A 23,184-nucleotide genomic window follows, 5' to 3' on the forward strand; every position below is an offset into this window, starting at 1 on the left:
TCCTTAGGATTCTCTCTTGCTGCCACACTGATCAGAAACATTATGACATTCCCCTTTATTGGTACACAAGAAAACATACAGCTTACACAGCTCTAAAACATCATTAAAACCCAACAATCTCAGACTGGTTTCACATGAGATATCCAACAGAATCCAAACTAGCACCGAGAAACATGGTTATTCATTTGTAAGTAGCCACTTCCAATAAACAGCACATGAAAGCTGTTCAACAGTCATTAGTTGCATTCTAATACATTCAACAACTTGATTTATCAAATTCAGTTTTGAGAACAGTTCTGTTTGAAGCCTGAGGATAGCTGAAATAGTGTATGTGGAAACTGATTTTCCTAAATGAGAACAGTGCAGGTAAAAATCTACAAGGATCTAGCCAGAGAACAAACACAATTCATACCCTGCAGCTTTTACCAGCTTCTGTAACAGGCACAATTTGTATCAGAGAAAGACATTTATCTCAGAGAATAGTTATCAACGTATTTAATCACCTTCACAGTATTTATATCAGAGAAAAAAAAACAAACAAACAAAAAAAACCCCCCTGATCTATGTATTTAATTTACTTTGCAGAGTAATAGTTATGAGATTGTTACTTTATGAAGTCAGGTGCAGTCATCATTTACTCAATCTTTTACTGATAAAAATCACTATCAGAACACACTACAACTTTAGAAAGAATTAAATTAAATTTCTAAATCTGATCAAGTTGGGAGAAAATTTTGCAGACCTGTGTTAAGTTGATTAAATTGGCTTAAGGTGATTAAGTTTATTTGCCAGTTTACGCTGGATAAATATTACAACAATAAATACCAAACAATTAAATCATTTAAAAGATTCATGAAAGAATTCACCAGTTTGAGCTGTTTAAAACCTCTTAATTAAATTGGTGCAATAACTTCTAGATACACAAAATTAGATTCAGTGAGACAGTTCTGTTTTACAAGAGAAAACAACGGCAGCAAAATTGCTGAAGGTAAATGGTAGAAATGCTACTGTTAGAAGAAAAGCAACCACAACAGCAAAGCAAAGACAAAATCAATTTACAGATAATGTATAGGATAACACAAACAAAAATATTGTAACTGAAAGAATATTACTGAATGTGGCTATCTTCCTCTAATCTTCCTTATCTGAAAAACATTCAGTCTCTCAATACTAGTGAATTTTTCTGGGGAGAAAAGGAAAACAGATAGCCAAGTAAGAGTTTAAGATAAAAATATATGTATAAAAACATACTTTATGACAATTTCAGTATTACAGCAGCAGTATATACTATAGCAGATATTCCATACCAGTCCATTTGGGTTTTTTAAGTTAAAAACAAAATCCTTTCTTGTAATTTAAAAATATTTGCTTCTTTGAGTTAATTCATTTTTCTTCTGTTTGCCATCTGTGTGTTCCTATGGACTCTCTTACTCAGTTATTGGAGAGGTCAATGCTTCAAAGATCAAGATGAAAATTTAGCAGATGGAAATCCTTTTGCAAAGGATAGCTGTTTTCATCTAGCACAAAACTGCTCCTAATTTCCAACAAATAGGATGCTTCTGTATCTGCCAGCAGCAAATGACACAGATCTGCTACTATTGTGCTGTAGGTTATATCTGAGGAGGGCACTGGAAAAGACAGAACAATCCAATTTACTCTTTATTTTCACAACCAAACCTAACATCCAAGTTTCACCTCCATGAAAGCTACACTGAATTACTGGAAGTGTAGCTCAACATCTGAATAGAAAATAAGCTTTTGTTTTTAATGCTTTTTTAAAAAACAATGTGCTAAGACTGTTTCTCATTAAACTGTAACCTGTATATCATGTAAAACACCTCTCAAGAAGTCAAACAGGATGTATCAAGAGAAGCCTGTTGAAACACCGCTCAGTTCTTTACATCATGAAAGCATGTCAACTATTTCTAAAAATTGTTAAAAGATTTTATTTTACATATAAGGAATCCATATAGTTACTGAATACTTGGTTATATAACATGTCATAAATGTTATATCATCTCACCTCTTCTTGTTGCTACCTCAACTCTGAACTTTGAGTTTGTTAGACAGCAGCTGTTCTCTTTGAGGTGGTTTTTTTTCTCAATAAGTCTCATACAATACAAGCAATCACCATATTTCCAGAACAATCTCATCCCAATTCTAAACTGTCAATAATTAAAAGTTTTACTTCCATTGTGAACTCTGCTGATTGTTTCTATCACAAGTAACTGATGAAACAGTACCTACTAATCTGTTCAGCCAGTCTGCAGGAATATTAAGGAAGATTTTTTCCATCAACTCGGATGCCACATGAACACAGATTTCATATCCTCCATCTTCTACTGTCATCAAAGCAGGTCTAGATCAGAAAACAAAAGACTCTTGAAAGTTAATTGCTATGTTTTTTGGATTGAAGCAAAGCTTCTGAATGTAATATTACCCTCCAACATAACACTAAGAACTAGAAAAACTAGAAAATCTCTATGCACTCATCTCTGCCAAATCTGGAGACTTGAAATGAGTTTGAGACATATATATATATATATATATATATATACACACACACACACACTGAATTTACCACTCTGTTAAAATAACTTCTAAAGCTATCAGGTAAGCCTTATTTTCAGACAACTGCAGAAAACAATGCTTTAGCAGTGGTCTTTTCCTGGAAGAAAATGAGAACTGCACTGTTATGAAATTAGTATTATGCCATTTATGGCTTCGAACTTTTAATATATAAAGTATAAACGTTAATATCAAAGTATATGTACCTATAAATATACAAGGGGTATATAAATATTGGAAATGCAAAGTAGAGAGACAAGCTTAGGTGTATCACTTGGAATTTTATAATCTCTATCAACATCACCTAGTATTATCTGTCTTAATACACCACTTCACAGCCACTATGCAACACCAAGTTAGTATCTCTTGTACTATGACAAATACCAAATGGTTTCACATCCTAATGAATACGTACAAATCTCTTTTCTTCCTGGAAACCATTTTCTACATAGGATATGGTCAATAGCACTTTTATTAGGTGCTAAATAAACCTGGTTAGGAACTGCTGTCCCACATGCCCTGGTCTTTCCAAATTTTGCTGTTTCACGTAATTCAAAAGTGATATTGGATGACAAGCAGTGAGAAGTAATCCTTTTTTTTAGTATAGGGGTTCCCTACATTTCAAGAGTTTGTCTTCTTTCCAACCTGTCAGTATTGATGCTATATCTTTTTTGTTCCCCCAAATAAGTCCTTGCTATTGGTTTTTGCTATGTTTCTGGGAGATTATGATACCTTACCAGGCCTGCGTAGTGATGTTCAACAGGTAGTTTCGGCTTGCTTTCAAGCTTCTGAGTGATTTTCAAAGCCTAATTGTTTATACAGCTGATGCAGCTTCCACCCAACATATGCTCTTTTACTGCCCCGAGATGACTTACAATTTGACCTGCAACATCACAATCCTCACTTTTTAGAAAATCTGCACTGCTCTAATTGAAGCAGGGTGCAACGCTTGTGTTCTGACCATCCCACAGAAGACACTAAAATAGTAAACATCATGACGTATCACAATGACGTAAATTCTGGTAATAGCAGTATTGGAACAGTATCAAAACAGTCTATGTTAAATAAAGTAATAAAAGAAGGCACAATAATCTTCACTGCACAACTTTTCAGGGGGAGATGCCCCCAACAGGATAAAATGTGCTCACTGTAGGGACAGCAGACGTGAAAGAAGGGCAGTCACTTCAAGAAACTAGTAGAGCTGTACAGTCAAATGGGACAGTCCACCAGTATTTCAGTATATTGACAACTGGAGAGTGTATATTAATAGATTAATTGAGTTCGCATGATGTGGAATACACCTAACAGCACCGATTTGAATGCCTGTGAGGCACAAAGGCAAATGACTGCAAATATGCCACTTTCCCAGTAGGCAAACCATTTGACTCACCATCTGTTAATCTAAAAGCTACTGCTAAATTTTGTAGTCTTAAATTAAGTGATCAAAAGAGATAAGAGAACTCCATGTCTGATTATCTATGGGATTATTTCAAATTGGTTGGTTTACACAGAAACCAAGGCCCAGACTATTTGTAGTCATTAAAGACTGCTGGCTCCCTTCATGAGGGAAAGCTTAACAGCAGTACACTTACATGCTCGGCTTCCCAAATAATGGTGGGCAGTTTCTATTTTATCTCTGAATAAGTGTATTTCGGTTTAGACAACTTATGTACATGAAATTATTATGACTTCCAGAAATACTAATTTAACATTTTGGAAACAGTATAATCAACTTAAAAATGTTTGCAGAGAAACATAGTAAGAGACGTTGCAAAATTTAAAGCTTTCAAGACCACAGGCAAATGTGGTCTACAGATGTAACTCACAAACCAAGTGATGCATTAGGAAAGATGAGTTTTGTGTCATTCCTGTTATTATATGCTGACTATTTGCTTCTCAGTTCATACTCTGTTCTCAAGGTCATCTAAGTCAGTCTTCTTTCAGATAATCTTATTTACTTCAGCAAGAGTGAATTGTCATGGTCCTTCAAAACAGAGCCTAGCGCTGTTAGTTTTCTTTCACTAGCACCACAGAAAATGTAATTTTACTATTAACTTTATTCATTAAATACCACTGTTTTTAACTTGGTGAATTATGAATCATTGTAAAACAAACATATTTAAGGATATAAATAAATTTCACTAAAGGTATACATACTCTACTAAAATGATCCTTAGAGGCTACTGAGTAAATAGTCTTTAGTTTCTCTACACAAAGCTGGTGAAGTACGCCAGTGACATGGGCTTTTCCACTACTACAGAAGGGTTAGATTCCAGGAATCTCTTATCTCGTACTGCTACCATTAAAATGTTCATCTTTTTAAATGACGCATGCTCATTGGTATGGACTGAAAAATGAATTATCTGAAGGGAATGCTACCATCATACCAAATTCCAGGGAAAAGATGGTAGGAAATGGAAAGTTTGGGCAAAAACAGATATAAGAAACCAGGACCTACCTGCATTATCTGAAACCTAAGAGGTGAACTCTGAAATACAAAAGTATTTTTCCTTTCTTAGTTTTAATGATTTCTACTAGCTTGATACTCATTGTCTTAGCCCAAAAAGAATATGGAAATATTTACACACATTAGATAGCACTTAGGTAAATCATAACTTTCTAGGATCTTCTGCCTCATTATTACTGCTACTGTTAAAGTGTCCAGTGTTCTTGGTATCTAATAAAAAAAAAAAAAGAAGTTGTCTGAGAATATACACAAGCATCTAAAGCCTGTGTCTTCAGTATCTGACTAGAAAGATGAGCTTCATTACAATCACAGCAGATTAACAAAACTGGGCTTCTACATTTCAAAGGAAAAAGATGACAGGTGCTGACTTCACTGACCTACAGTATTGAAACTCAAGATTTTAAGGCTATGTAAGTCTCTTAAATACCAAAATCCCATCATAATATCTATTTTCCCATCATAGTGTCTATTTCATATCTTAAATATTCACACTTTTAAAATTAAAAAAATTTGTTCAGTTAATAAGCTACTACATTCTCTGAATTACAAAGAAGCAAATCTAATTACAGACTAATTCTATGTTTCAAGAAGTTGTCAGTGTTTAGTATTATTACATTTACCCATATTAAGTAAGAAACAATATGCAACTTTTACTCCCAAAGAGATGCTGGTAGCTATTGTATTGCTAGATATAGAGCCTACTGAACTTACTACCTCCTTATACTGAGGGATCAAAAACAATCTGAGATAAGGGGACGTGAATTAGCAAACTACAGGAAAAAGAAAAAAGTCATTTTCTATCAGTTGTGCGTAGTTTTATAAACGAAACTAATACTAACTATTGTCAGATCAAGCTGTTGAGTAGCACAATAATGCTAGAACAGCATATTTAGACAATAAGTTAATTTAATTTTAACAAAATATTACTCTAATAAGAGAGATTTTTTTTTCTCCTGTTCAGATGTAAATATACTTATCCCTAAAGTACAGAATTTGGAAATGCTACCAAGGAGATACATTCTTACTAAGGAGAGCAAAATTTCAGTGCAAAAATGACAGACTTTTCTTGGGAAAAATTGTCCATTTAAGTTCCACATCAAGATGTGTTCACATGCTGAGAATACAATCAGTGGAAATCTTTACCATTTTTCTATCACCTTTTGTGCAAGAGAGTAAATTGAGGTCCTTCAGGACCACATGAGAGGTCATAATCTTATGAAAAAGAGGGGGAACATTTTCAGTTAATAAAAAACTCTTTGCACTTAATCGTCCCTTATCAGAAAGTAAATAGCATATAAACTTAAAGATGCAAGACTATTTTGCATAGAGGAAAGACTAAGTCTCAAAGCCAAGCGAGAAATTGAGCGTGCAATGATCCATTAAAATTATTGTCTCAACCTTCTCTACCAAGACATTTTTCAAGTTGCTATGATACTTACATTTCAAAAGCCCAAGATGTTACAATTGAACAATTAATTAATTAATGTTCCTATATCAGCTAGATCTGTTTAGTTCATTTTCTCTAAGTAAATGGGTATATACATCTTGTCTCAGAGTGCCATCTACAGATAACTTAATATCTCTGCTCTCTCTGAGAATGTTTATTGAAAACGTCTATTACTATTTCTGCACAGCTAAAATGGATTAATCAGTTTAAAAATATGGTTGCACCTTCATACTTTTTCAAACTTAGGTGAAAACAAGATGCTCAACGAGTTTTCCTTTGGTCCTTAAGCTCCCACTCCATCTTAGCTTACTGACACAGTACTAGGCAAACTTCATTGCTGTATGACATAACATTAAAAGAAATTTAAAAGTTAGACTTAAACAAAAAAAAACCCCTATAAATAATGGCAATATAATACAGCAGTTTAAGAACAGCCCCTTGAAAATTCTTTAGAAAAATATGAATTGCTAACCACACCATAAATACAGAATTTTATATATGGGGAAACTTAAAATGGAGAAAGTTGTAGCTTACTTCTTCAATAGTACAAGTTAATTCAGTTTTATTTTGTTTACCTGTAGAATGTTTTCACTTTGTTGTATGGCAAACATCTAATACATTGCTTGTAGATCATGTTCTCATCTGCCTGTAGTTCCAAACCACACTTCGCACAACCTGAATACGTAATCACAGGCAGAGAAGCCAAAACACACTCCAGTGAAGTGTCAGCATGGAAGGAGAGCTGCTTGTACTGACCAGTTGAAATGGTAAACTTCAGTTCTAAGATACAGGCTTTCACTTGAACCACTCCTACAAAAACAACAATTTCAATCAAATCTGCATTCAGTTTTATTTATAACTGAAAGCAAAAGCAAGCGTCACATCTGATTCAAAACCAAACTACTTATCAATGAAAACTTTATGTTTTCTTTTTCCTTTAGTAGCACATGCTCATGTTTTGAGATGATTTATGCAGTGAAAAATCACTGTGGTTAAATATTACCTAAAAATGTATAAGAGTAATACATTTTAGGTACTATTGTGGTAGATGCCTATATAGAAGAGCCTGAATAAGAGATCAAGAGATTAAAAGTGGGCAATTTCCAATTGCTTTTCTTCCACACTAATTCAAAGACACAGAAAAGTATAGCTTTAACAACTTAGTTTTCCACTATTTATATGTGAACTATAGTAAATGCTGCAATATCAACCTTATTTAATTACTTCTTAAAGCTTAACACCAACCTTAGCAATCTCCTAGGTTTATCTGGGACCAGGCAACTGTTTGTATAAAGTGTATTCTTTGTTCTTTTCTTTGAATTTTTCAATAGCAGTAGGTACTTGGCTCCTACTTTAGAGAATTCCAGTTTTGGAGAAATAATATTCAACATACTTTCAGTGATTAATCACATCATTACTAGACTGGTTGGCGTGGACAACAAAAGGCAGCATTTCTCCCTGTATTCCAAAGCGATCTTTGTATGGCACCACATACTACACCTATCTCACCTCTGGGCTCACTGAATGAAGGTTGCATTCAGTTTTGCTGTGTACTGAGCAGCAGCCTCCAGAATAAATTCAGACTCCCAGAACTGTGCTAGCTTAAAAAAAAGCATTTCACTTGATCAGACCGTCTATTTTGTTTAGGTATGCACCGCATAACAGGCATCACAGAGCTATGGATAACAACTTTACCTGAGCATTTTTCCTTCAGATGTGCTGAGAGATTTGTCATCTGCATGAGGGGTGTTTTGCTTTTCTGAAACTTTTCTTTAAATTCAATTGCCTTTTTATCATCATCAAATAAGCACTCACAGGACGACCATGGAGTTGTGTGCAGTTCAAAGTCACCCGAGACAGAACTATGTTGGACCAGAAGGTATTTGAAGTCCCATATGTGATCTACAAAATAAAAAAGGAAACAAGAGTTTACTTCCTACACCTTGGTTAATTTGTAGAAAACCAAGGACACTTACAAGTCTGAGAAACAAATCAGCAAGATCATCTTATATGGTCAGCTCTGGAAACTTTATTTCAAATCTTTCCCTATAAACTTTGCATGAGTTCTCCACTAACAGAATGATGCTTTCACTTCTCTTGTACTGAATTCAGCTTTCAAGACAATTCAACTTTTTAAAAAAGAAACCAGTTCTGAAATTTCTTGTCAGCTCTAATAAGGAAAAGTTGGCAATGTGTAGAAGAAATCTTCATGTTATTAATCAATTTCCATCTTTAATATGTCCCTGTTTTTTAATAATCTGTCTCCATAATGCTCTGATTTAAAAATATGAATTCATTTTCCATCTTCCAATTGACTCTGCAATAAAGAAAAATACTTTAAAATAGAGATTACAGAAGAGTAATATGTTTTGGGTTGTCCTTCACTTTGTTATAACAATCCAGTATTCACCTACTAATCAAGTCTGATAACCATTTACACTGTTATTTTCTCCCATGTCTGCTCAAGCCAAAAGATGCAGCCAAAATCTTTTTGAAATAAGATTAGGGAAATACAGATTTTTTTTTTAAACATATTCAAGTGTCTGGATAAGCATTTTATTAGTACTTTTTTAGTACTCTCATATTTTTTATTAGTCTGATTTTTGGTGGTAACTTGCTAAAATTGCAAGCTTCTGAAAAATTTGCTGTCAAGGCAGTGTTTTACAGTAAAATACTCCAAGAAAACCTCTGAGCATCAGTCTAGTTTCACATACCTCTTATCTGAACACAGATCTTGCAGCACTCCAGACCTGACTATGCTCCAGTCCAAAGCAAGATTTAGGCAGTAACACTAAAGGAACACTGAGGGAAAATCCGAACAGGAGGAAACAGAGGGGCACTTGGCAAGACAGGACATATGGAAGCAGAGGACATAGTCTAACTAGGGTACAAGATTTGGTTGACACCTGAATTCAACCTGTTAGTGAGAGCTTTGACATTGCCCTGTTGATTAGAAAATTGATCATGAGTAAGCTATAAGTAATCAAGTTTACAGAAATGTATTTAATGAAATAAATCTTTCCATTTTGGTAATCTAAACCAGATGAGCATAAAGCATGAATTGAATGTCTGATGACTCTATACCAGAAGCTTGAAGTGATTTTTAGCAACAGATGAAAAATAAATTAAACTTATACTGGCAGCAACTTTTAGATGCTCTAGAACTCTATAGTTTTATGCACATTAAGTATCTAGACAGTTTAAACATTACAAGTCTCCATACCTCCCTCTACAAGACTATGAGATTTCTAATCTGCTAGTACAACCAGTAAACACAAACCACAGCTGATCTATGACTCCTAGCAAGGATGGACATCATGCTCTTCCTTGTTAACCCACTCACACTATATAGCCGTATTGTGTATGCTTTAGTATCATGTGATTTTATCTTTTTGGCTATCTTATTGGGATCAAATGTTCATCTTTTGTCTGTGACTAAGTATTTGAACAACTGAGACACTACTCATATCTTTAATTTCCGATAATCCTTCAGATAATCATTAAAACGCCAAGACATGAACTTTACATCAAATATAAATACTTAACGCTACAGAGATCTACACCTTTTCTGCTTTAAATATCAGAGAATGATATGTTATTGTGTCTTAGAAGTCACCTTTGGTATCTTCTGTTTGCAGCTACAAGAAATTTTAAAATTCTGTACTTTGAAAAGTGTAATATTCTAGCATAATAACGTCTATCAGATTTCTAAGCATCTAACGAACAGTATATACCTGCTCACGCTTAAGTATGTGCAAAAATAAGAGCCATGTAGGTATTATGTAGTAAAGTTAATTGGTTAGTGCTTAAATTGGACCATTTTCTTCAAGTACTTTAAGAGGTAGGTCTTGCAGTTAAATGATTTCTAGGAGCAGAGGTTACTTATAAATTGAAGTGTAACTGGCAGTATTCAGAGTGTCTACATTTAATAGGTGAAGATTCACTATGAGGTTGTTCAACCTTTCTGGGTTGTATTTTGCACTACACAAAAACTGGCTTTTTAGGCAGATATATTCAGCACTTCAAGTAATACTGCATTTACTTCCCAAGCGTATCCACTGATTAGAAATACAAACTCTTGAGTTATCCATTTAACAAAAACCTAGTTTCACTTATTTTAACATAACAACTCAAAGAATAAAATAAAATTTGGTAGCAGTCACTGCTAAAACACAGCCTATGTAATTCTTGGAAGAGATGCCTTTAGTTTGTCACAACTAGACTTGATAGCCAGACTGTTTGGATATAAAGCCTGACACTCTAGTAAGGTGGAAAGAAGAGATTAAAAATCAGAAGCAGAAAGAACACCAGCAATTCACACTAAACCAGACAACACTAAAGGAAAACTCAGGAAAACTGATTACATAGTTAACACAAGTTCTTTTATAGTTACATAACTAGGCACCAGTGCATCTCGTGTCTAAATTCAAGTTTCTAAATACACATGCTAAATTCTAAATTCTCTTGCTGATGGCACTGCTTCTAAACAGAGAAGACATGTTAAAACTGGTATCAAGTATGTTGCACTTCCAAGAGGAGTATTTAAAGGTTGAATGGAAAAATGTTACCAGCCAAGCATTTAAAAGGTAATACTGTCACAAATATCCTTTTACAGTTACCTGTAGGTACAATGACTTTACCTTTTTTCCTTTGAAGTTGAGGGCACCAGGCAGCCCCTGCTCCCCACAGCACCATCCTGTAGTGTTGATCTCTTTTCTGTTCTACTGTCAGAATAATTTTTCTTTGGTTGCCACCTCTGTAGCTATACACAGACTCTGAAAAAGTTTGAAGTTATATGACTTCTACAGTAAAAAGCATATAAACACACAAAACCCACATGCCTCACTATTTAGATGAAATCATCCTGCTATTGTATTTTATGTTACAATTATAAGCAAACAAGTATATACCTATTTCTTCAGTTCAGAATGAAAGCAATCTGATTTCTTCAGCAACACGAATCTAGCTGGGAGGAATGCATGAAGTATATTAATTTACATTTATCCACCTAAATACTCAGCAACTGGACATCTCTCTTTGAAACAGGACGTATCTGAGCAGCAACAGACTGTCATAATTGGCAGTTAAAGTTTCTGTAACTTCTGTGAAATACACTGAAAGAAACATTTCTCTAGAAGTTTTCACATAAAAGAAAACTTTAGTTATGTGTAGGCATACTAAGAAGATTAACAACAGTACATAAAAATTGAATAATTAAGATCTCTACAGCACTGTTACCCAGGATACTGCCTGTAAGCTTCTGTTCCACACTAAAATTACAATATTTTTCATAAACAAATAATTTTTGAAGAGGAACTCTTGCTTTAAATATTTAACAGTTCTGAGATATGTGCAATAATAAATTATGAATATGTCTATCTTAAAAAACAGTTACGTAGGGAAAAGAGAAGACTCCTTTTCCAGGTGGGAACAGTGGTCTTTAACTGTCCGAAATGAGTTAAAGAAACATGACAAGACACTGCATGAAATACTGAGCATGCCCCAGAATAATTCGGGGTTTTTTTTTTTTTTTCATTTCCAAAAGTGGAGAAGATACTAGGAAGTAGCTGTAAGGCCTGATTATGAAGAAACTTACCTGTTAATACAGCAATGCTGATAATTTTCAGGATTGAGTGAACCAATGTATTTGGCTGGAGCTGGTCTAGCTGCATATACTGAACACTATCCAGCCTCTGAACTTGTCTTTGTGGAATGTCTCCAAAGTGCGGAAATTCTGATGATACGTATGCCAACAAGCCATGGAGAACATCACCATCCACTATAGGATAGACTTATATGAAGAAACAAAATCAAAGGGACTTTTTTTAAGCTTAGAAGTATAAAAGTTATGGGTTGGTACATATTTACCCTGACAAAACCAAAACCATTTCACAATAACTGTAATGCAAGAAATTATTGAGACATGTAACCCTTCATTCAAAATTAAACTGTACTTCATCGGTCTCATCTGCACCAAAAATAGAAAAGTTGTCTCATATCATAGCTTGGTAATAAAATAGCCCTTCCTAATTATTTACCCTAGAATCTGCCTTAAATAGCTGGCAATAATGGACAGTAGGAAGACAGTAATAGTAATGCAAGTTCATGGTGATACTTCCACTGTATTTTCCCCTTAGTCTCCAATCTTCCATGGCCCAGATATCTCAAGACTTTGTGCTTAATAGCCTGCAATGAATTACTTTTGAAAAAAATTTAATCCTCATGAAATCTGACATCTTATGGTTAAGTCCTGGAATAACTTGTTTTTTAAACTAAGCTGAAATAATTCAGTTCTTCAGAGTTTCGAATGGTAACCACCCAACTTAACCATAAACTCCATGTCCCTATCTGATGTCATGTCCACACCTTGTCCACCAGTGTTCCTGTCATACTTTCCTGTAGTGTTTTGTACCTTTCAGTTGCTCACATTTTCATTTTATCCTGGGTACGAGGCATTGCCAACAAAATTCAGTAGTTTAAGTAGCTATTTTACTATGATTCTTGTGTAAAATTATGCAATATCATCTCACATTCTTCAGGATTGAGAGCAGAGCAGTTCCCCAGATTCAGTAACTGACTGGTAAATGTAGATTGCAGCATGATTTCTCCACACCAAAGATTCTCGTACATTATTATATCTGCAAAAAAAAAAAAAAAAAAAAAAAAAAGAGCAACTTTATCAACTCATGTATCAACAATATTGAAGCATATCACACTTTCCTTGACTATAGAACCATCATACACACAGGTGTAAAAGACAGTTCAAAAGAGTTCACTTGGAAACAAAGTGATTTTTTTTTTAAATCTGCCAACACCATTTAAAATGAGTTAAAAAAATGTTTTCCGTAGTTTGATGTAATTCTTCAAATAAAAAAAATATTCTATAGCCTCTGTATAAGTGGCATTGGTGACAGTATTCAGTAAATTATTGTTGTGCAACATTTCAGAATGAGTAGTAAAGTACTAGACTCATTGAGAAACACTTTTAATGTATTTTGAGATTACAATGTCTAAGCAGAAAAGAAAAAGCCCAACTTACCTTCAGTCTCTTTACAATATCTACCTTTGCACCTCCCTATAAACACTTAAAGAACTCTTAACAAAGAGAAATACGCATCTTAAACTGTAAAAGTAGTCAAACAATTTTATATTTTGTAATTTTTTGCATATTGCAAAACCTAAATGGCCAGACCACTATCAAGTTCTGATCAACTCCAGCCCTAAATTAGTTGCAATATCATTTTTACAGTACTGCGTTCTCTTGCATGAGATGTATTCTCAAAGAGAGAGGGATTTGCCCCTGTTAGTATTAAAGAGTAGAACAGATTTATCAGGAGGAACCTTCATTATTAGCTGACATGTTATGAAAAAGGTGAACAGCAAACAGCATTTTATATTTCTGCAGTCTATGTCAGTTACCAGCTCACAACATGATCTATCTCAAGATGTTAGGGCTAAGATACAAAGTCCTTCACAAGAGGAAAAGTACTTCTCATCCTGAGACTGAACACAGCATCACAATTTTCTGGCTCATCTGCTGTTCCAATAGTAGAGAATTAAAAAAAAAACAACTCTGTAAATCAAATAACTAGCACATCTGTTTTGTAGTAGCACTTGTACATTTCTACCTTATATAGGCATTTTAAAGATCCACATTTTAAAAAAGCAAATAAAGGAATTCTCACCTGTAAGCAGGACAACATCCCCAGGAAATACAGTGAGTGACCAAAATGCAGCACCACGCCACAGCACCACCTTTCTCTCGATTCCTGACTGGTCAATAACTACAATTGTTGCTACAGGAACTTTACATGAAGATTTTGGTCTAGTCTTCACCTGTATTTCTTTGATATGACAAGGATGTACTATTGTGACCAAAACATTGTACTTTTGATTTTTACAGCAGCAATCCTTAAGTGGTGATAGTTTCTTTTGAAGTTTCTTCAACTCTGTCATCTTCTCTTGATCCACTCTCATCCCAGGACCAGCTAGAGAAGAATTCAGTTTAGCTCTCTTGGATGTCAGCTGTCTTTTAAATGATGACTGAAACACATGAAGGGAATCTTCACATTTGCGGGCTCTTTTGTAAGAGCTCTTATGACAACTGTCTACTTGAGAGCACAATATTCCTGAGTTCAATGGTTCAATATGAATTTCACTTACAAATTGCTCATCAGGAATGTTAAATTCTTGAGATTTCTCTGTATTTTCCTGAGCACTTCCTCCTCCTTTTGTAGCTTCAAAGCAAACATTTTTCCCATCACCCTCAGAGCTGAAAAGTTCAAGGGAACTTGTATACTCTTCCTTATATTCATTTTCAGCCATATTAAGACATGGTTCAACATCACAATCGAATTGCCTTTCTTCAGGTTTTTTGTCTGCTTCTGTTTCTGATAGTTTTACAATTCTTTTCTGCATCTCATTCCGATCCTGTGCAAAAACAGCCATCTGACTTGAAGTCATTACACTATGAAATTCAGTATCTGTTGACACTGCGAAGTCTGAACAATCACTTGGTTCTCCTTTTGGTTTTGACTCCTGATTTTGTGGGAAACATATATTCAGATATTGACTTAGATGTTCATGGTGATCACTTCTGCAGTCTGATTGAGCACCTTGCTCCACAGACCTTAGATGTATGGTAATCTGCTTAGTACTGGCAACCAAATCAGAAATGTCAGAGCTGTTAACTCCTAAGTGACTGGCTTTTCTTTCAGTGAGGTCTGAACAACAGCCATGTGATTGTTTATCTTGTCCTGCTGATTCTGCAAATTTTTGCAGAACGTGTTGATCTGCAGCCTTATTTACATTTGCATGTGTGTATGGGTCGTTAGATATTTGACAGTCAGAATAAATTAAACTTTCAGTCTTTTCAGGCCTGCTGGTATCAGTTACTGCCACAGGTACAAGCGATGTCAAATATTCTTTTGCTGTCATTAATCTCCCCTGTTCAGACCACTGAGACCTGTCATCATTTGTAGGAACTGCTGTGACTACAAAGTTTTCTGCCTGAAACACTACGTGGTCAGCATCTTTGACTTTTTCAGAAAAAAGACTATGTGTATCACACAAACAGTGGAGTTCTCGCCATTTTTCAGCAGGAGGTGATGAATTACTTTGCTCCGACACCTCCAGCAGGTTTGGAATACTGGGTGCTCCCACAAAAATATGAATTTGAGGTCTTTTTAACATTTTTTGATTGCTGTGTAAGTTTGACTTTAAATAATGTGGTTTATGCCATAAGCATACTAAATATCAGTAACTGCAAAAACCCCCACCATATTTGGCCTTTTCTTAATAATTTAAAAATACCTAAATTATGAAATATGCTGTTGAGGTTTAACTCAAAAACACTACTTAACTATTTAAAGTTTATAAAATGAGATGTACAAAACTAAAAATGAAAGTTATTGTGTCAAACGTGCATAGAGAAATAAATTTACAGGAGGGCTTAATTTCTGATTCTGATACTTGGAAAAATATAGCAGATGCACAATTATAGTGAAGTTCAATTAATGAGCAGACTTATCTGAATTTATTACTGCTAATTAAACAGTCACATGTGAATTTACTATCCAGTACTTCATTTTAATTCATGTGAAACAAATGTCTGTAACAAACCTTCACAGCATGGTTTGGAGATAAACTAATCTCCCAGAAAATTACAATTTGAACCAAATGATTAAAAATACTAGAGATTTAAAGTTAGTTTAAAAGTTTGCTAGAAATACAATATTTTACATGCTGTTTTAGCATGCAAGTACTGTATTAAGTAATTATTTTATGAAATTGAAGGTTTCAGGATATTACTGAAATTCTAATTATTTAATAAGCACTAAAAGGTCAGTGAACCTTGAGCAGATGATTTAGATTTTGCTTTAATTCATTTATATATTATCATACTACCCAAGAAGTTACTGGCTTTTCTAGCTAATTAAAAATAGGCCCACCTTACACAGCACAGAAGACCTTCTATTTTTAAAAATTTCTGCTACACTGATTTTAAAATACTCAGCTACAGCTACAAGTGTTCATTAAAATGCAGATACTTAGCTACATGTTTTGGGAGTGTTGTTAACAGAAGTTGCTACAATAGGCAATTCTGCAGAGGCAGGAAACAGAACACCAGAAATGAAATTCAGGAGCTAATCCAGCTGCAAACAGAAGAAAACGAGCATTGAAACAAGCACAGCATTGAAAAACATTTCAATTTTTCATTTAGCACTTACTAATTAACGGTCATTTCCCTTACAGTCCACTAGGGGTCAATAAGTCTGCACATTCATAAAGCTCATAGTAACATGGAAAAACTATGAACATCCTGGAACACTGATCTCCGGTATATTTTAAGTGTAACTGGAAAAACAATATACAACCACTAAAATTAGATACAGCCAGTCACAATACAAAGAACATACAAAACATAGTAACTGGTATTGCTCAGTTTCATGTTCATCGCAAAACAAATAATAGTTAAAAGACTGGAGTATCCAAACTTCTGTAGTTGTACATTTAAATTTAGGCTCATAAGAATGGAACTTTTAAAGGACAATTCCCATACTCGTGAAAGTTTTAAGTCATATAATTAAGGTACAGCAATACACAAACAACCATAAAGACAGAATTTACAGTTCAACACTAAAATAATGGATCAGGTAAGAAAGGAAAGACAGAGCAAGGTGATAGTGATGTTTAATCCCTGAAGAAGTTATGTTAATAAGTTTTGTAGATAAAAGGCCATCCAATATATGTAAAAATAACTTCAGTAACAGATCCCCTATGACAGACAGACATGTTTCCCACTACTTTAAATGAACTTTAGAAGTGTAACCTAACTGATGAGGTTAAAGAATTTCTTCCATTTCAAAACTTAAAAATCTACTGGTAGCTTTTTTTCATCTGTTATTACTTTGGTCACAGCCATTACAGATGAGAAGCTTTCTTAATTAGGCATTCTATAGTATAACAATACAAATGTCTCTTAATAAGGAGGTTCAAAGGAATAAAAGGTTAAAATGAACTACAAAATATTTTTCCACATATATACTGCAGTACCAAAGAGACTGAACAGCAGAATTCTGACACAAGTCTATGCCATTTCTAAAGAACCTGTATAACACACAAAGATTAATGAAATAATGAGTTCCTTCCAAACTGGGCTTTGGTAGAGTGAGCAGCTCTCTCACTTCAACCTTCACCACCTTCTACAAGGGCTGAATACCAACCAGTTACAGGTATAAGACACCATCTTATTCCAGCCTTATTGTCTTGTTGCAAAAATTCTCAAGCATTTGTTCATCAAGTTTCAGGGAGATAGAAATCTTAAGCGAACTAAAATACGTTCAGGACAAAATTTCCTTACCTGCTTTCTATACCCTCAGATTAAGCTTATAACAGTTCTTCAGCTTTTCCTTATACCAAAAAAACTGAGATTCAACTACACTGTAAATGAGCCCAATATGTCAGCTCTAAATGAGTTCCGAGGACACTGCAAGGGCAATTTAGTTGCTAAATAGATGAGATCACTAGAACAGTATGTTTAGAGGCCAGCTTACAACCTGGAGTTGCAAGACCTTTCAAAGACTTTGTATTCATAGAAAAGTTGGTGCTTAATGTGCTTTACACCACAGTGTAAAGTACTCAAAATTAAATTTTTAAAAAAACCTGTCAAGTGTGCTAGATGACTACATGTAAATATACCGCAGGACTTCACATACTGTACTAGAGCAAATTTTTGCAGTTTATAGCTTAAAACTAGAAAACAGTAACAAAGGAAAGCTTTTAGATAACTATTTCATAGGCTAAACGTACCTTTTCAATACTTCAAAGTTCAATACTTGAAGTTCAGTATAAAAGTAAGTTTAAGATCCTAGAAATGCAGCTGTATTTCACTCTACTTCCAGAGATATCCCATACCATATTCCAAATGTATTCTTCCTATAATCAGAGTTGAACAATGAATTAATCAGTTAAAACTTGAAGGAAAAATATCACTGATGAATCACACTAAAGCATAGTGTTTTCATTTGTAGTTTTGTCTACTCCCCAATTAAAAACATGGAAACTAGCTTTGTTCCTAATTCCCAAGCACTACTATAGTATTTTTCATAGAAAGCTTTACCCATCTATGAAAACAACAAAATGTATCTCAACAGCCCCAACTTTCCTCTCAGTATATATATACAAACTCTTTCCACAGAGCCTGAATTAGACAAAACTTATATTGACATACTTGAGGTCTTTATAAAATGTATTTACTAATTTTATTTTATCCTTGAGATCCAAGTGGATTAATTCTTCTTACATTAAGATAAGATACTTGTGGTTAAACAGGAGTTTTAATTTTAGATTTAAACTAAAGGCAAAAATACAAGAAATCGAAAGCTAAATATTACAGCAGCATTACATTTAATGATTTTCATTTGTTATGGATCATTTAGTTTTGTGGTTTGCTTTAAGTAATTTTGCTTGCAATACAATATTAAGTAGTATGTGTGTGAAGATTAGAATATACCAAAAAAGTAGTTTTATCTCTCTATCTCTCTCTCTGGTTAAGGAAGTAAGAGTGTATCGCAGCATGAGAAGACTAATGAAAGAACAGACTATTAAAAATAAAGGAACAAACAAGTGGAAGGTTTATGAAAATGAGGTGAGGAACAGGGAAGGTTGCATTCCAGAGTCTCCACATAAGCTGCTCTTTGATCAGAAACGCATCCCACTAGCACTCATCTTCTATGAAGAAGTATAATATCTAATACACGTCCAAGTAGATATTTTAAACAGGAGAGAAAAAGACAACTACTGTGCCACTTTCACCTTTGTTTTTCCTTCAGGATTTCATTTTGTGCACCTGGAAGATCCTGGCATAGTCTCACAGTATACTCTAAAAAAGCTAATTCCTCTTGCACCTCTAGTGTTTTAGACTTAAGTACAGCAGGCATGACACTGCCAAATATAACTAAAAAACTCTGCGTTTTCTTCCAGAATAACTTATTTTTTACATCTACAGTTATAAATACACATTACGATCTGTAAATAATATTAAGGAGTACTTCAAAAACAGCTTTTTTTTTTCCTCAGACAAGTAACTGAGTATTTGCTTTTATATGCACACCTTATATCCAGGTAGCATTGACATGATAAAAAAAGAAAAAAAAAATAGCTGAATAAACAAATGGTGACTTATTTACTGCAGTACTAAAACCCCACCAATGACAAATCTGCGAGCTACTGACCACAAAATAAACTGAACGCTGCCAAGATCTACTCCTGCATGCACATAGGGACAACTGATGTCATGAAGCAATTGCATTTCCCTGAAATAGATTAGACTGAATTTACAATAGGATGACACCTATGCCAACTTCTAGTACAAAAACGAGTTGATAAATATGTGAGCCTCTACACAAATGCGTTCTGAATAAGTATCTGGTATATAAGACAACATCTGAAACAGTATTGCATATAACACACATAAAATCAGATTAATAGCACTAATTAAGTTGCCAACAAAACTTTAATAGGAAAACACTTTTCAAAACAAAAATAGCCTCTATACCTTGGTAAACTTCCACTTACGTAGTATTTTATCAGTCTCCCATTTTCGATAGTGAGAACTATCACTTCTCTTTCGGTTTTTTTTTGTCACATTCAAAGATGAATAAAAGTTATACACAAATTCAGAAAGTTTTCCTTACTTTCCAGTTCCATAACTTCTCTAAACCTAGGGCTTTCTTTCTGATGCATATTTTGCAGTGCAAGCGTATTATATCAAAGCAATCGAATCTTGATGTTTAGTGATTTTTTGTAACTAAAATATCATTTAGATTTTCAAAACTTAAAATTCTCATTTTTTCTCAAGATGTGTAAAGCTTAGGAACGGTAAGTGACCTCTGCCTACTTCCTATTTCACCCAGTGAGTTCACTATCAAATGACCTGCTTTGGCAATTTCCAAGCTACTTTTTAGGTCAATGATACCAAACTCCAATACCAGGAATCATCAGTACTTAAAATCACTTAAGCCTGTAAATAAGAAAAAAAAGTTTGGGTAAATTCTCTGTATGCAAAATTGTTTAAAGAATCTTTGCTATGCTTCTTTAGAACAGTATTACTACTTATTTAATGAGTTTTGCTAGTGAAGTTCTGTGCCTTGTTTTAAAGTAAAAGTCTGAAACAATGACTCTTATTACAGACCTTAAAAAATAAGCAAACAACTTATCATATTACCAAATGCCAGTGCCACAAAACAAATCCAGTTTAATACTGTAGTTAACTTATCTGTGGGTAGACAAGGGGTTAACTACATCAAAGATAACAGGAGCTAAAGCTCAAAGATATAACTGAAACCTGAATGCACATATCCATTATACCTGTTAATTATTACACCATTTCCTAATTTGTGGAAAGGTGCTCTATTCATAACAGCCAATGAAAGCCTTGCTTTTTATCTCTGAAATGGTCAGAGTCTGATTGACGGGTCAATGATCTATTAAAAACCAGTAACTACATCAGCAAGTTTTACATTTGCAAGACACTGCAACTAAAGTTGAATATGCTCATTACAAGAAATACATCATGGTACATAATGTACTTCTCCCAACCTAAATAGCAAGATAGGAATTCTAAATTTAAAGGTTTTTAAAATTAACAGTTTGTTAATCTCCAGCAATTTGCCACATATAGAACAAAATTAAAAACAGCCTTAAAAAATCCTCTTCTAATAGTTAATTACTCCAGGAATACTGTGTGATGCTACATTCAAGGCCTTAAATTACCCTTCAAATACCTTAGAAGTATTCACTACTTTTATTCCATATTTCACTATGCATTCGCCACAATAATCACATCTGCATTAGGCCAAGGTAATTTAAAGAGGGTGACACAGCTTCAGCTTCCTATCACTCGAATATGTGTGCTAGTCAGATGCCTAAATCCCTGTTTTTAAAAGTTACATCCAAATATAGTTAAAACAAGTCTTTACTTAAGCCCTGTATGCTGAAAGTAAACCACGCTAATTCCACCTCTGGGTAACAGTTTCTTTATGTCTGTTACACACTAGAGCTTCAAGCTAAAAATAAAATTACAGAAGTAACAGATAGCAATGCATCAGAAGACAAAGAAATCTAATGCAGAAGTGTAACTCTTCCCCTCCAGAATTCTCATACAGCCCCAACACTGAAGTTTTTAGGGGTAAAAACCAGTATATTTTTTTAACTTGCAGATTTGACTTGGTACAGCTTGTTGACAAACATCCTAACTCATAAGTAGCTAATACCTTGATTCCTACAATATGCAAAAGTAATTACATTCTTTTATCTCCCGAAAAGCTGGCCTTGGAGATAAATCCATAAAGTAGGATATTCTTTAAATTTTAAGTTTTAACTTCTACTGTCAGCTTCCCCTCCCTCTTTTGCACACTTGATTCTATACTTCTCCTATCTGTAGTATAAACAAAATTTAAGGACTGTTTCGCTGGCCTTACAACAGAAATTGAGTTATTAACAGCTGTCTTCAGAGTATTTACTTACAGTTCAATTCAAGCTGTAGGGTTGGTTGGGTTTTGTTTTTTTTTTTTTTTTTACAACAGTTCATCCCATATGATGGAAGAGTAGAAAGTCTACTAAAGACACTTGCCAATGAAAGAAAAACAGAAATAAATCTCTGGATGTAGAATTTTAATTACACCACAGGAAACTCTCCTGGCACTTTTACCATGCTGCTCAAATCTTCCTCCAAAATTCAACTTTGTCTTTTTAAAAGCCAGATACTGTAGCTGTACAATAACCTTGAAAAAAACTGAAGCTAGCACTATAGTAACAGTTTCACACACTTCAAATCTGAAACAAGTCTGGGATGAAGAGATTAACACGACATGTTTCCTTACAGGCTGTGCAAGAAAAGAGAAGGATGAACTTTATGCCAAGAACTTATGCTAGAACTGCAAGTGAATCAATATACCAGCAACAGCACCTATCCCCCAAATCAACACGAAGCTCAAGTATCTATATGTATTAAGAGGAACCAAATGGAAAATAAAAATTGCCAGAAGTAATCAAGCTAAGCAACTCGTAGCTGAAGCCATGTTATACCCTACAGAAGAGTGACAGATGTATCATGGATAGGATAGGTAATTACAGATCTTACATTTGTCATCCTTTGTTTGGTAATTGTGACAATCACCAAATATCTTTTATCTAAATTTTAATATAAGGTCTCAGTCAAAGACTGTAGTCCTATAACTCACTTGTTTAACCAAATGTAATTTTACTCCAAGATTGTTATTTGACTCACAAAAAGTAACGTTTCTGGAATACTGTGCACAGAGGCAGCTGTCAACCAGACATGATGGTATAGCAAGAATCCCGCTAGTCAATATCTAAATTTACGAAAATCACAAGCTTACATTTGCCTACAGTAGTCCCTGTAATAATTTGTATAAAATTAACACTATCTGAATAGACTTTTATTGACTATAAAGTAATTTATTTTAGCACTTAGTATTTATATTAAGCAGCAGCAATACTAATCCATTCAGTATTTAGTTCTTGTCACTGGCTATTACCAGAAGACTACAATATCATTTGACCTCAAGACAGGTACAGTTGGTTTACAAATACCTAAAACCTATGTTCAGCAATATATAAGCATAAAACAACAAAATAACCAAACTTTCTTCCTTATCTGCAGCACTTCCAGTAATTT

The 23,184-nt window shown here is 34.2% G+C and overlaps 1 protein-coding gene across 4 annotated transcripts in view; it reads right to left on the bottom strand.

The window, feature by feature from the left end:
* Positions 1–31: 31 nt before the first annotated feature.
* SHLD2 (shieldin complex subunit 2) overlaps positions 32–23,184 on the bottom strand; it is a 38,301-nt gene continuing 15,148 nt past the window's right edge. For 2 of the 4 annotated variants that reach the window (XM_086751790.1, XM_086751791.1), the window contains exons 2-10: positions 18,294–18,419; positions 14,168–16,636; positions 13,013–13,120; positions 12,079–12,273; positions 11,123–11,257; positions 8,178–8,384; positions 7,058–7,292; positions 2,244–2,359; positions 32–1,628 (exon numbers count right to left, since the gene is read on the bottom strand). In XM_086751790.1, coding sequence (XP_086607916.1) covers positions 1,456–1,628; positions 2,244–2,359; positions 7,058–7,292; positions 8,178–8,384; positions 11,123–11,257; positions 12,079–12,273; positions 13,013–13,120; positions 14,168–15,674 — 2,676 coding nt within the window. In that variant the 5' untranslated portion in view covers positions 15,675–16,636; positions 18,294–18,419 and the 3' untranslated portion in view covers positions 32–1,455. Of the gene's footprint in view, positions 1,629–2,243; positions 2,360–7,057; positions 7,293–8,177; positions 8,385–11,122; positions 11,258–12,078; positions 12,274–13,012; positions 13,121–14,167; positions 16,637–18,293; positions 18,420–22,010; positions 22,109–23,184 lie in introns of those variants that run through there. The other 2 variants (XM_086751792.1, XM_086751793.1) reach the window with 2 other exon arrangements.

This window comes from Chlamydotis macqueenii, chromosome 7, assembly GCF_036417535.1.
Source record: "Chlamydotis macqueenii isolate bChlMac1 chromosome 7, bChlMac1.mat, whole genome shotgun sequence".
Lineage (NCBI taxonomy): Eukaryota > Metazoa > Chordata > Aves > Otidiformes > Otididae > Chlamydotis > Chlamydotis macqueenii.